This window comes from Theropithecus gelada, chromosome 15, assembly GCF_003255815.1.
Source record: "Theropithecus gelada isolate Dixy chromosome 15, Tgel_1.0, whole genome shotgun sequence".
Taxonomy (NCBI): Eukaryota; Metazoa; Chordata; class Mammalia; order Primates; family Cercopithecidae; genus Theropithecus; species Theropithecus gelada.
In genome coordinates, this window is record NC_037683.1 from 11,212,125 (window position 1) to 11,226,643 (window position 14,519).

Consider the following 14,519-nt stretch of genomic DNA (forward strand, 5'->3'; position numbering starts at 1 on the left):
CCCTCGACAGCACACCCCAGGGTCTCGGCTGCAAGAAAGCAAACACCAGGAGGCCCCATCCACACTCCCACTCTGGGGTTCTGAACACAGGCCCTTGACTGCTGAGTTCAAATCCTGGACCTGCCACTTGTTGGCCTGTGACTGTAGGCAGGTCCCATGGCTTTGCTTTTTTTTTTTTTTTTTTTTTGAGACGGAGTCTTACTCTGTCGCCCAGGCTGGAGTACAGTGGCACTATCTCGGCTCACTGCAACCTCTGCCTCCTGAGTTCAAGCAATTCTCCTGCCTCAGCCTCCCGAGTAGCTGGGACTACAGGTGTGCGCCACCATGCCCGGCTAATTTTTGTATTTTTAGTAGACAGGGTTTCACCATGTTAGCCAGGATAGTCTCCATCTCTTGACCTCGTGATCCGCCCGCCTCAGCCTCCCAAAGTGCCAGGATTACAGGTGTGAGCCACCGTATCTGGCCCCCATGGCTTCTTGAAGCCAGCCACAGTTCCCTCGTCTGTCAAATGGGTATAATTCTCCATCACCAGGTCTCTGCAAGGGGGTCTGCAGAAAGCACTGCCTGGCACATGGTCAACAGGCGTCAGTCCGGTCTTCTCATCTCACAGGCCACCTGAGGCGCACAGGGAGGGAGGGACTTGTCCCAGGCCACACGGCCAGGCTTCCTCTATACCGCACAGGTCCCTGACCACCAGCAGCCCCTCTCTCCCTGTCTCTGCTGAGGGAGCAGGGGGTCAAGGGTCAGTTGAAGGCTTTGCCATTTCTTTAAAAAACAAAGTTAAAGGCTTTAATTCACTCCAGCCACCCACTGTCCTAGGGTGTCCCAGGCAGAGGCCTTCTCCCTTCCCGGAAGGCACTGGGAGGAGGAAATCTACCACCCAGCACATGGCAGGACCCAGGGCCTGGTCAGGCAGTGCACACAATACACTGGGCCTGAGCCAGGAGGCAGGCAGGGTATGGGGGGAGACAGGCTGAACGGCCACGCCACTGCAACAGTGAGAGACCCGGGGAGCCCCTCGCTATCTCGGCCAGGAGGAAGGAGAGACCAAGGCACAGAGCCTTAGAAAAGAGGACATCCTCTCCTGGCCTCCCATCCCAGAGCCCTGCTCCCTAGGCCAGTCTAGACAGAACCAGGAAAGCAGAAAACAAAAGGCACCTAGTATGTAAGTTCATGGGGAGAACGCAGGCAGGTGTGGGAGGCTCCCACCTCCAACCCCGGGCCTCAGCTACTGGGACAGTGCAGGCTCCAGCAGCTTCAGGACACCACCCACCAAGTGCAGGCTGCCAGTGACCAGCACATGGATGGCAGCAGCCTCATGGAGTACGCTGGCCCCACTGTGAGCCACAGGGTGGGTGAGGAGGCCCTTTGGGGGAGTGGGTGGCTGGAAGACAGGGTCTCGGCCTTGGCTGATCCATTGCAAGGCATGTGAAATACAGCTGAAGACGAGGGAGCTGGCGCTGCTGGTGTGGGGTGGGTGGGGCGCCAGCAGTAGGGATGTGGGCCCACCAGGCTCTGGGCTGGGGGCGCTCCAGAGGTCCGGGCTGGCCTGCTCTTCGTCCAGGTGGTTCCAGTGCTGCTGGTGTTCCAGGCAGCGGAGCAGAACCTGGTCCAGTGTCACCGTGAAGTTCTGTTGGTCTGTGGGGCACAGAGACAGGCATGTCAGCGAAGGGGAGAGGGAGTAAGGGACAGGGGTGGAGAAAGGGGCTGGTGCACCGTGAGCACCTGTTTAGCACCAAGCCCTTTACATCATCAGGCCAGCAGTCTCGGCTCATGGTCTTCTCCATGGACACAATGAAGAAACTGCAGCTCAGGCAGGTTCAGTGACTTGCCTAAGGTCACGAGAGGCAGAGCCAGACACTCTGGCTCCACAGCTTTTGCTCACTAGGTACCACTTCCCCACCCTGGCCTCATTGTCTCCATCTATAAAATGGAAATCCAGCTGGGGACCATCACCAAGTGGGCATTTCTGGGGCTGCTGGTTAAAAATGCAGATTCCGGCTGGGTGCGGTGGCTCAAGCCTGTAATCCCAGCACTTTGGGAGGCCGAGACGGGTGAATCACGAGGTCAGGAGATCAAGACTATCCTGGCTAACACGGTGAAACCCCGTCTCTACTAAAAAATACAAAAAAAAAAACTAGCCGGGCGAGGTGGCGGGCGCCTGTAGTCCCAGCTACTCGGGAGGCTGAGGCAGGAGAATGGCGTAAACCCGGGAGGCGGAGCTTGCAGTGAGCTGAGATCTGGCCACTGCACTCCAGCTGGACGACAGAGCCAGACTCCGTCTCAAAAAATAAATAAATAAATAAAATAAAAATAAAAATGCAGATTCCAGGCCGGGCGCTGTGGCTCACGCCTGTAATCCCAGCACTTTGGGAGGCCCAGATGGGCGGATCACCTGAGGTTAAGAGTTCAAGATCAGGCCGGGCGCAGTGGCTCAAGCCTATAATCCCAGCACTTTGGGAGGCCGAGACGGGCGGATCACGAGGTCAGGAGATTGAGACCATCCTGGCTAACACGGTGAAACCCCGTCTCTACTAAAAAATACAAAAAAAAAAAAAAAACTAGCCGGGCGTGGTGGCGGGCGCCTGTAGTCCCAGCCACTCGGGAGGCTGAGGCAGGAGAATGGCGTGAACCCGGGAGGCGGAGCTTGCAGTGAGCTGAGATCTGGCCACTGCACTCCAGCCTGGGCGACAGAGCGAGACTCCGTCTCCAAAAAAAAAAGAGTTCAAGATCAGCCTNGGAGGCTGGGGCAGGAGAATGGCGTGAACCCGGGAGGCGGAGCTTGCAGTGAGCTGAGATCTGGCCACTGCACTCCAGCCTGGGCGACAGAGCGAGACTCCGTCTCCAAAAAAAAAAGAGTTCAAGATCAGCCTGGCCAACATGGTGAAACCCCATTTCTAAAAAAAAAAAAAAAAAATTAGCCAGGCGTGGTGGCATGTGCCTGTAATCCCAGCTACTTGGAAGGCTGAGGCAAGAGTATCGCTTGAACCCGAGACAGGGAGATTGCAGTGAGCTGAGATCATGCCATTGCACTCCAGCCTGGGCAACACAGCAAGACTCCATCCTTTTTTTCTTTATTTTTTTTTGAGACGGAGTCTTGCTCTGTCGCCCAGGCTGGAGTGCAGTGGCTGGATCTCAGCTCACTGCAAGCTCCAGCTCCCGAGTTTACGCCATTCTCCTGCGTCAGCCTCCCGAGTAGCTGGGACTACAGGCGCCCACCACCTCGCCTGGCTAGTTTTTTGTATTTTTTAGTAGAGACGGGGTTTCACCGGGTTTACGGGGTTTCACCGGGTTAGCCAGGATGGTCTCGATCTCCTGACCTCGTGATCCGCCCGTCTCGGCCTCCCAAAGTGCTGGGATTACAGGCTTGAGCCACTGCGCCCGGCCAAGACTCCATCTTAAAAATAAACAAAAAACAAAAATTAGCCGGGTATAGTGGCGCGTGCCTGTAGTCCCGGCTACTCACGAGGCTGAGGTGGGAGAATCATTTGAATCTGGGAGGCAGAAGTTGCGGTGAGCCAAGATGGCACCACTGCACTCCAGCCTGGGCAACAGAGCGAGACTGTCTCAAGAAAAAAAAAAAAAAATGTAGATTTCAGAACTCTCCGCAGCCAGACTGATGTGGGGACTGGAGATGTTTTTTGTTTTTTTTTTTTTAAGACAGGGTCCAGGGTCTTGCTCTGTCACCCAGACTGGAATGCAGTGATGCAATCATGACTTCATGACTCACTGCAGCCTCCACCATCCAGGCTCAAGCAATCCTTCCACTTCAGCCTCCTGAGTAGCTAGGACCACCGGTGTACACAACCACACCTGGCTAATTCTTCTATTTTTTTTTTTTTTTTTTATAGAGATGAGGTCTGGCTTTTAACTCCTGGGCTCAAACAATCCTCCTGCCAAAACGCTGGGGTTACAGGTGTGAGCCACCAAGTCCAGCCTGGGACCTGTATTTTTTTTTTTTTTTTTTTTTTTTTGGAGGAGGGAGTCTCGCTCTGTCGCCCAGGCTGGAGTGCAGTGACCGGATCTCGGCTCACTGCAAGCTCCGCCTCCCGGGTTTATGCCATTCTCCTGCCTCAGCCTCCCGAGTAGCTGGGACTACAGGCGCCCCCCACCTCGCCCGGCTAGTGTTTTTGTACTTTTTAGTGGAGACGGGGTTTCACCGTGTTCGCCAGGATGGTCTCGATCTCCTGACCTCGTGATCCGCCCATCTCGGCCTCCCAAAGTGCTGGGATTACAGGCTTGAGCCACCGCGCCCGGCCTGGGACCTGTATTTTTTACACTATTTCAAAAATTTTTAACACGACACATAGTAAAAAACACATTTTATATTGCAACCCAGTACTCACATACTTATACGTACGTATGCCTGGAACAGAATGACCTTCACCAAACAGGACCTACTCTTACTTGTGCAATGCACACTGGTATTTTCTATTCTACTCTATTTCATATAAAATTAAAAATGTTGGCCGGGTGCGGTGGCTCACGCCTGTAATCCCAGCACTTGGGGAGACTGAGGTGGGCGGATCATCTGAGGCCAGGAGTTTGACACCAGCCTGGCCAACATGGCAAAACCCTGTCTCTACTAAAAATATAAAAATTAGCTGGGCATGTTGGCACATGCCTGTAATCCCAGCTATTCCAGAGGCTGAGACATGAGAATCATTTGAACCCAGGAAGCAGAGGTTGCAGTGAGCTGAGATTGTGCCACTATACTCTAGCCTGGGTGACAGAGTGAGACTCTGTCTCAAAAATTAAATTAAAGAAAAAAATTTTTTTTGAGACGGAGTCTCGCTCTGTTGCCCAGGCTAGAGTGCAGTGGCGTGATCTTGGTTCACTGCCAGCTCCACCTCCTGGGTTCACACCATTCTCCTGCCTCAGCCTCCCAAGTGGCTGGGACTACCGGCACCCGCCACCACGCCTGGCTAATTTTTGGTATTTTTTAGTAAAGACAAGGTTTTGCTGTGTTAGCCAGGATGGTCTCGATCTCCTGACCTCGTGATCCGCCCGCCTCGGCCTCCCAAAGTGCTGGGATTACAGGCATGAGCCACCGCGCCTGGGCAAAAATTTTTAAAAATAAAATTAAATAAAGTATACTTTGGTGTATAAAAGAGTATAAGTACACTAAAGTGTGCTTATACAGTAAAACAAATTTATTTTCTACCCCAAACCTCCAGTCTGGAAGCCCCCACTGCCTACCTCAGCGACCCCTGCCCATCCCCAGGGGCCATGCCTGTTACATCTCACCTGCATTGCCTGTGGATGACACCTCTGTCAGGTTGGGGCAGAAGACGGCATAGTCAAACTGGCACGGCTAGAAGGCCAAGGGAAAGACCTGGTGTCAGACCCCGGAAAGGATGTCCGCCGACTTCCACATGACCCCCTGAGCCCACATCTGGAGATGCAGCCTCCCTGACAACTAGAATGACGCTGTATAAACCCAGCCAAGGTACTTCAGCACCCTGCCCCCATCTGCCTCAGTATACCTTGCCTGGCCTGTGGCCTGAGCAGCGAAGCCCCAGCCTACTGTACAGATGGGGGAACCAAGGCCACAGGTCAAGGGGACTTGCTGAAGGTCACTCAGATAGTGAGGAGACCCCAAATCCAGGCTGGAAAAAGACTGTGGGTAAATGGGAGCGGTTCTGGATACAGCCTCAGCCTCCTGGTCTGTGAAATGGGAGATGATACCTAGGGGCCACTTCAGCCCTGACAGCTTGGGCAGCCTCAGTTTCCCCAAGCAGAGAAAGGCCCAGTGACTCCTTCAACCAAACTCGAGAAGCAGGTACCCTTAGCAGCAACCCAGTTTTATGGAGAGGCAAAGTGAGGCTCAGGGAAATGCCACCTCTCGCCCAGTCCAGGGTGATATGCTAGTGCCAAAGGGGCATGACAAGTGAGTCCAGAGTCTACACCTTTAGCCACGACGTGGCCCTCCTCTTAAGCCTGGACTTGAGTCTAGACACGCGGGGAAATGAGTAATGACCTATGACTGGACTCCCTGCGGCCCTGCAGCACCTGGCGGAACCTGCACACGCAGCTCCTCACATCTAATCCTCAATACAACTCAGAGTGGCGACTGGCACCCCCCAGGGTCACACCGTCAGACCCAGGGCTTCAGGACTGCCTGCCGCCCACCCGCAAGTCGGCCCCTCACCTGCAGCAGTTTCAGCAAGGCCGCCGGGTCCCGGTCCCCGGTAGCATTGAAGAGCAAGACTCGAACCTCGGGCCCACTGCTGCAGGGGCGAGGAGGTGGGTCAGAGGGCACCGCTCATTCTCCCAATCCCGTCCCCGCCCTTCCCCATGACCCCGCCCCTCCGCGTGGGCCCGCCCCGCCCTTCCCCAAGATCCTGCCACTTCCAGTGAGCCCGCCCAGGCCCCACCCCCACCCCTGCCCCTCACCCGCTCGGCCTCTCTCGGCCCTGCAGCGCCTGGCGGAACCAGCGCACGCAGGCCTGCACGCTGCTGGGGGTGTGCGCGCCGTCCAGGTACCAGGTAAGGGGCCCGCGCCGCAGCACCTGTGTCCGCCCCAGCCACTCCGTGTTCCGAAGCCCTGGGGGAGGGCAGCAAGGCAGTCCTCCAGGTTCTCTCCCACCCTCGTCCTCAACTCCGCACACACACTCCTGAGGCCGGTCTCCCCTGCAGGCTGCGCCCGCCCTCAACACTCTGAGGACCCCGGCAGCCCAGGAACTTCTTACTAGCACCAGTCAATGGCTCGGCCTTTTCGGCTGCCTCATCTGGTGGAGTCTTTCAGGCAACTCTGAAAGGGTCTGCTCTCATGTATGATTCCCGTTTGACAGCCCGAGAGCGCTTAGCTGGGGCCGGGATGTGATGCGAGGTCGGCCTGTCTCCAGGACCGTGTCACTTGCCCCTGACAACAGGCGTGGCACACAGTGGGCCCACCATTTGCTGCAGGGGCTTAAAAGCATGAGCACCCGCTGGGTGCTGAAAGCTTTGGGGGAGGCAAGAAGATGACTGGATCACCGTCCTCCAGAACCTCAAGGTCTGATAACAATGATGGTGACAGTGACAGCAGCTTCCACTGGCTGGCACTTTATCCCACATTGGCCAGGCCCTGCACTCAGCACCTTAGTGATGTCACCTCAGCGAATCCCCACCACAGCCCTTGGCAGTGGCTCCTATCATCATCCAGTTTGGCAGATGAGAAGACAGGCTCAGAAAGAGTTCATGAGCTCAAGGTCAGGGAGGTTTGCTGACATCAGAATCCCTTCTCTTAAGTACCACTTCAAATTGTCTCTATCTCCCAAACAGAAAACCAAAAAAAAAAAACAAAACAAAACAAAACAAAAAAAAACATCTGAAGGGGCACAGACACACGCAGTGGTCCCAGTTGGGCAGGAAGGTCCAACTCACCGAGCCGCATGTGGGATGTGGGCTGGAACACGGGTGCCAGGGGCAGCTGCCACAGGAGCCCCGGCCTGGATGCCTTCACCTCCCCGGCACCTGCGGGGTGTGTGAAACCAAGTGTGCCCAGGACCCTCCTAGGCAGGCTCCATAGGTGCCACCCACCTGCCTGCCCACTCAGCTGCCCACCGCTCACCATGGCGGTCCTGCTGCTGCAGCCAGCAGTGGGCCAGTTGCAAGGCCAAGGCGGCGTTGGACCGCTGGTGCTCCCCGTCCAGGCCCAGGGCCAGCGGCGGCCCCCCTTCCTCCAGGGCCTCCAGCGTCGGACACAGGTAGAGAGGACACTGGGGGAGACAGGCAGGAGCATGTCAACAGAGGCCCTCCCTGACCACATCAGCCCTCCCATCTCTCCCCTCCCCCCAGCCACCAAGCCCTGCTCCCAGAACTGAGATGTGTTCCAGCTGGCTCGGCAGCTTCCTCACTGCACAGATGAGCAGACTGAGGCCCCAGAGGATGCAGTGCCTCCTCAAACAGGAGGGACACACGCCCACCCTGCCGCTGCCCCCATTCCAATCAGACTTACTGAGATCTGCTGGGCTCGGTCCCTCAGCACTGCCAGGGGACCTTCAGGTTGGAGCACAGTGAAGGCAGGGACGCCTTGCTGTGGAGGGAACAAGGAGAGAGAAGGAGCTACCTAGCGTCCTCCACACTGCTATCTCTGGCCCCCACATCCCTGGGTCTGGGCTACCACTGGCTCTCATCCCTCAAGTTTCTTCATTTCTGTTTTTTGAGAGGAAGTCTCACTGTGTCACCCAGGCTGAAGTGCAATGGCACAATCTCGGCTCACTACAACGTCTGCCTCCCGGGTTCGAGCGATTCTCCTGCCTCAGTCTCCCCAGTAGCTGGAACTACAGGCGTACACCACCACACCTGGCTAATTTTTGTATTTTTAGTAGAGACGGAGTTTCACCATATTGGTCAGGCTGGTCTCAAACTCCTGACCTCAGGTGATCCTCCTGCCTCGACCTCCCAAAGTGCTGGGATTGCAAGTATATAAGCCACCATGCCCAGCCATCCCTCATGTTTCAATGGGGAAACAGTCTGGAGAGGAGACTCAACTTGTTCCAGTCACACAGTGAAGCCAGGATGAGAATGCAGACGCCCAGGCCTTCCATGTCTCTCCCGTCCCCCAATCTGCCTGGTCACCTTAAAGATGCCCCCTTTCTGCCATGCGATCTTCTCCACCGTGTCCCCCAGGAGGCTGGTGTGGTCGATGCCAAGAGAAGAGACGCCGCACACCACAGGCTTCCTGCAGAGGAAAAGGCCATGAGGCCCTGCCGAGCCACCAGGCGGCAGGTGAGGCTGTGCTCCTGACTGCCACTCCTCACCCCCAGGCAACTGTGCTCACCTGATGATGTTGGTGCAGTCATAAGCCCCGCCAATGCCCACCTCCACCACTGCCAGGTCCACCTGCCAAAGACCAGAGGGCATGGCAGGGGGTATGAGGGTGCCCAGAGGCCACATGGAAGCAGGGAGCCCCCAGGCCTGCTGAGGTTCCTGTTCCCAAGGCTTCAGATGCAGGGTTCTAGGGAGAGGGCACACACCTTCTCTTGGAGGAAGACGTGGAAGGCCATGAGTGTCAGGAAGCGGAAGTAGGGGGGCATGGAGACACAGCTGCCATCCTGTGGCACAGGGACATGTCAGGGCCCAGAGCCCCTGCAGCCCCTCCTCTGGGGACATGGGGTGCTGGAACATGTAGCACCCCCAACCCCACCCACCCACCAGCCCTCTTGCGTGGGGCACCTTGGTCTCCTCCAGCCGGTGGTAGAGGCGCCAGAAGTACTTGGTGAAGAGCTCGGGACTGATGGGCTGCCCGTTGATGCGGATCCGCTCCCGAACCTGCACCAGGTGGGGAGAGCTGCCGGGACAGCTGGGGTCGTCAGGACTCCCTTCCCAAGCATCCTGGCCTTCCCCCACCCTGCAGGGGCTGAGGCCACTGGCCTCGGTGCCTCGCCTCTCCTGTGTCCCTCAGTTTGTTCCTGGTACCCCATCCCCCCGGACTATCTGTAGCCCCCCCAGTCCTCCCCCTCTTCTATCTCCAGGTCTCTGCACCTGGCTCACCCTATTAACCACACTGGTCTCAACTAAGACAGCTCCTCCTCCTTTGGACCCTCACCCAGGCTGGTCTCGCACATCCAATGGTCCCATACCAATCAGTCACTCTGCTGACATCTGTCCCACAATGCCATCTGTCTCACAGCTCTCAGAGACAAAGCCCACGAGCAACGTTCAAGCTGCAGCCCTGGGCTGGCCCTCAAGGCCACATGGGCCCAAGGTGAAGGCTAGAGTTTTTATCCCCAAAATGACTGTAGTTTTTATTTTTACTTATTATTTATTTTTGAGACAGGGTCTTGCTCTGTCACCCAGGCTGGAGTGCAGTGGCACAATCTTGGCTCACTGAAACCTCCACCTCTCGGGTTCAAGTGATTCTCATGCCTCGGCCTCCCAAGTAGCTGGGACTACAGGTGCACACCACCACGCCTTGCTGATTTTTGTATTTTTAGTAGAGACAGGGTTAACGCCATGTTAGCCAGGCTGGTCTTGAACTCCTGGCCTCAAGTGATTTGCCCGCCTGGGCCTCCCAAAGTGCTGGGATTACAGGCATGAGCCACTGCGCCTGGCCCAAAAAATGATTTTAGAAGACAGGTTGGTGCCTTATGTTTCAATTCTCAAAGACACTCAGGTAGGAAGTCCTCCTCTCCATCTCTTTATTTGAACAAGAACTGTTTAGGGAAAACATATTGGCTTGAAATGACCTTAGGCAGCTGATTTCAGAAGTTCTTGGTGATGGGCTTAGGAGACATGCGTGACACAGGAAGAGTGATCCTGTTTCTACCTGGCCATCCTCTTGTGTAAGTCTAGACAAGTGAGACCAAGAGGGGGCGCTGTCTCCTGGGGAAAGCCACAGCAGAGACTGGCTGAGCAGAAGGGCTCCTATCTGCAGCCCGCCTGGGAGACTTTAACATGGATGGCACAAGCCACCCTTATCATTTAAGCCCTTGCAAGGCAATTTTCTCCTTACTCTAAAGACGTACTAATTGATAAATATCTCTATGTGATTTTAAAGTTATATAAGGACTTTACTTTTTTTTTTTTTTTTTTGAGACGGAGTTTCACTCTTGTTGTCCAGGCTGGACTGCAATGGCGCGATCTCAGCTCATGGCAACCTCCGCCTCCCAGGGTCAAGCAATTCTCCTGCCTCAGCCTCCGTAGTAGCTGGGATTACAGGCATGTGCCACCACGCCCGGCTAATTTTGTATTTTTAGTAGAGACGGGGTTTCTCCATGTTGGTCAGGCTGGTCTCAAACTCCCGACCTCAGGTGATCCACCCGCCTTGGCCTCCCAAAGTGCTGGGATTACAGGCGTGAGCCACCGCGCCCGGCATTTTTTTGTTTTTGTTTTTCTTTTCTTTTTTTTTTTAAAATAGAGATGAAGTCTCACTATGTTGCCCAGGCTGGTCTCAAACTCCTGAGCTCCAGTGATCCTCCCACCTTGGCCTCCCAAAGTGCTAGGATTACCGTTGTGAGCCAACACACCCAACTTGTACTTTAAGTTATTAAAGAGACCTCTGACCATCTGACTATTCCAGTCATGTAATTTTTTTTTTTTTTTTTTTTTTTTTTTAAGACAGTGTCTTGCTCTGTCGCCCAGGCTGAAGTGCAATGGCGTGATCACCGCTAACTGCAGCCTTGACCTCCCCGGGCTCAGGTGATCCTCCCACATCAGCCGCCCAGAGTGCTGGGATTATAGGTGTGAGCCACCACACCTGGCCTCCTGCTACGTAGTTAGTTTATACATTAAAGTTGTTGCCCCTTTTCCAATTTTTTTTTTTGTTATGAAAATTAAGGCCAGGCACAGTGGCTCACACCTGTAATCCCAGCACTTTAGGAGGCCGAGGTGGGCGGATCACTTGAGGTCAGGAGTTCAAGAACAGCCTGGCCAACGTAGTGAAACCCCATCTCTACTAAAAATATAAAAATTAGCCTGGTGTGGTGGTGGGCGCCTGTAATCCAAGCTACTCGGGAGACCAAAGCAGGAGAATTGCTTGAACCCGGCAGGTGGGGGTTGCAGTGAGCCAAGATCGCGCCATTGTACTCCAGTCTGGGTGATAGAGTGAGACTCAGTCTCAAAAAAAAAAAAAAAAAAAAAAAAAAAAAAAGTTGCCATAAACATGGGCCAATATGGTAAGTGCACTGTATGTTTATTGAATGAATAAACATTGGGCAGAGAGACATGTAGCTGACCTCCTGGGGGTGACCCTGGTCCTGAAGCACTGGCTGGTTCCATAGCCCCCCAAGGTCCATTGGGACAGAGACACCACATCCCTCCACAACCCAGTACCTAAAGAATCCCGTCTTCAGGCCATAGCTTCGGAGGATACATTCCGTGAAGGCACAAGTGGAGCCCTTGAAAGAAAAGGGATTGTCTGGGCAGGCTCTACCCCACCAGCCACTTAATAGACCCCATACCCCTGGGTCCTGCCCCTCACCTTCCCCTTCGTCCCAGTGACGTGGATGATGTTCAGCCGGTCCAAGTCCTCTACCTGGGACAGACAGACAAGGTCCCCACCTCAGCTACGGGAATCACTAATGGGGGTGGGAGGTGGTCACTGGCTCTCTCTACCTTACCTGCAGCCCACTCCGTGCCAGGTACAGTTCCATGGCTTCCAGCTGTGTCTGGGGGTCACCCCGCTGGCGCTTCACCTGCTCCAGGTAGCCAGCATTGGTCTGCAGGGTATTAAGCATGCGCACGGCATCCTGGCAACCACAGTGCCCAGGTGGCAGGTTAAGGCTCACTCAGGGTCCACAGGCACAGAGACACCCAGCAGACCAGTGGCCAAGCCAGGGCAACAAGGCCAGTACCAGGCCTCCCTGCTGTGCCAGCCCCGTTACTTAGCCTGTAGGTTAAGCAACAGAGAGTATGGCATCTTTCCAGCTCTGGCAAATAGGGGAGCCTCGGGCAATTCAGCCCCACCCAGGGAGTGCCACACAAAGAAGATGGCATGACTAACGGGCTAGCCTTCCTTCCTGCCCAGGCTCCCCCGACTTTACTCCTGGGCCTTTGCCCTCATTCTCTCCAGTGGGGTCCATTGCTATATTGCTCCCTGCCAGGGCGTGGTCAGAACTACAGAAGGTTGGGGTATTCGAATTCTGGAGTTCCCCGAAGCTCCATCCCAACCTTCATGACTCTGGGGTTCCACATTCCAACCCACAGAAGAGCAACTGAGAGGGAGGAGGGGTGTGCTGGGGGTCACTCAGCCAGGAAGGCAGGTAGGTACTGCTTCAGGAGGGTTCACAATGGAAGTGGGAGTGGGGGTGCTATTTCCTTCCCCTTAGGCCTCATATTCTGGGCCTCCCACCCTCAGGACCTCAAGGCTGGCTGGAGGCCCCACCTTCATCAAACCAGTGCCACCCGTTTGACTGGCATCAGGTTCTGGTCTAGGGCAACTGGCTCTTGACACAGCGCCCGCGGACATTTTCTGTTTTCCAGGTTCTGGGGCCCTCCACTACCCCTGATTCCTGCCCGTCCCCCAATTCCAGGCACTTGGATCCCCAATCTTCTGAATCCTGGACACCCCACCCCCAGATCAATACTCCTGGATCTTTCAAGCCTGAATTCTTGAGTCTCTTCCCTCCCCTCTTTCCCCACTCCCACTGCCGGTTCAGACTCCGGGATCACTGGAACTCCAGCACCACCGCTGAGCCTCTGGGCTTCTGGATCCTAGCTCCAGCGACCCTTCCCACTCTCCAACCCGGGGCGGGGTCGCTAGAGTCTCCGAATTCCCAGACCCGGGCCCAACTTCCTGGTCCCTGTCCCCACCCCCAGACTCCAGGATGTTCCGCCTCCCGAGTCCCCCAGTCCAGGGCTCCCGGTACCCTCTCGGCTAGCGGAGCCCGGATGTTCTGTGGCTCAGCGCAGGCCCACGTGTCGTCGCGCCCCGGCCCGCAGGCCCGCCTGATACCTGGTACTCCATGCTGGGCTCCTGCGGCACCGGCCACGCGCTCAAGCCCCGCTGCGCCGCGACCTGGGTCGTTACGCCGCGCGCAGACGCCGCTGCCAGGAATAGAGCGGCGCGCAGGTGGTTCCGCGCCCGCGACATAGCCCCGGCGACCTCGGCAGCGCGCTAGGCCCGGGCGGGAGACGCCCCGCCCCGCCCCCTGCCAATCAGCGCAGCGCCGCCTCACCCCGCCCCCCGCCAATCAGCGCAGCACCGCCCCACCTGCCATCTATCAGCACCGCCCTAAACTCCCCCGACCAGCCCTCGTGCGCCACTAAAAAGCCGCGCCTCCCGAGTGCACCATCCTGGTGAGGGGCAGGCCTCGGGACCATGTTTATGATTGGCACGCTCCGGGGCGTCCCCTCCCTTAGCGGGCACGCACTCCTTTTGTCACCATCCTCCCAAGGACCCCGCAGCACGTCCCAAAATAGCCGGTCCCGGTCAGCAGCCCTCAGTCTCTGCTCCAAACAGGGATAGGATGACAGAGCTGCGGACACCTGAGACACCTCTAAACAGCTGCTGCTGTTTAGAGAATGGATTCGAGGGCCACCAGGGGATGGTGGGGCAGTAATCCTTGTTTTCTGTGAGTGAGGAGGATACCTATTTGTCGTCCTGAAGTTTTCAGAGCTTTCTCCCATCTATTAGCTTCTTGGCCCCACCTGCTAGCATGAGAAAGTTGCATGGTGAAATCCTTTTGACAGCTGAGACCCAGAACCCGGGAGGAGGAAGCTGCAAACAACCCACTGCGGATAATCAGTCTGATAAAAGGCAGTCCTTCACATGACTGTTGGAGTTTCCGTACCTCCTTCCCCTCTCCCTCTTCCCAGCGTTGGGAGAAAATATTTATGAGAAATTGTTTGATTTCGAAATAAGCAAGTGATGTTTTGGGAAGAGTCTGTCATTGGCTGGACTTCTGCTCTTCACACACTGCTGGAGTGTCCCGACCCTGGCCCCGTGGGAGATAGAGAATTTTTTCCCTCTCTTGGGTTCCTTATTTTTAGTCATTGAAACTTTCTCTATACATATGCATGCATATGGTTTAATAACTGCATAAACATAATCAAGAGACTGGACGCAGTGGCTCACATCTGTAATGCCAGCA

At 55.7% G+C, this 14,519-nt stretch overlaps 1 protein-coding gene across 3 annotated transcripts; it reads right to left on the minus strand.

Annotated features, from left to right (window-relative positions):
• Positions 1-760: 760 nt before the first annotated feature.
• FPGS (folylpolyglutamate synthase) lies at positions 761-13,586 on the minus strand. Of its 3 annotated transcripts, none has more exons than XM_025360101.1 (15): positions 13,382-13,586; positions 12,048-12,176; positions 11,909-11,962; positions 11,761-11,825; positions 9,163-9,277; positions 8,964-9,041; positions 8,768-8,829; positions 8,566-8,668; positions 7,943-8,020; positions 7,556-7,703; positions 7,369-7,458; positions 6,397-6,547; positions 6,152-6,227; positions 5,248-5,314; positions 761-1,638 (listed from the first exon to the last, which is right to left on the minus strand). In XM_025360101.1, the coding sequence occupies exons 1-15, from the start codon at positions 13,517-13,519 to the stop codon at positions 1,229-1,231; spliced, it is 1,764 nt and encodes a 587-aa protein (XP_025215886.1). In that variant the 5' UTR covers positions 13,520-13,586; the 3' UTR covers positions 761-1,228. The 3 variants fall into 3 exon arrangements, with proteins under 3 accessions (XP_025215886.1, XP_025215885.1, XP_025215887.1); XM_025360100.1 differs by having other exon boundaries at positions 763-1,638; positions 6,152-6,230; positions 13,382-13,578; XM_025360102.1 differs by lacking the exon at positions 8,964-9,041 and having other exon boundaries at positions 763-1,638.
• Positions 13,587-14,519: the final 933 nt, after the last annotated feature.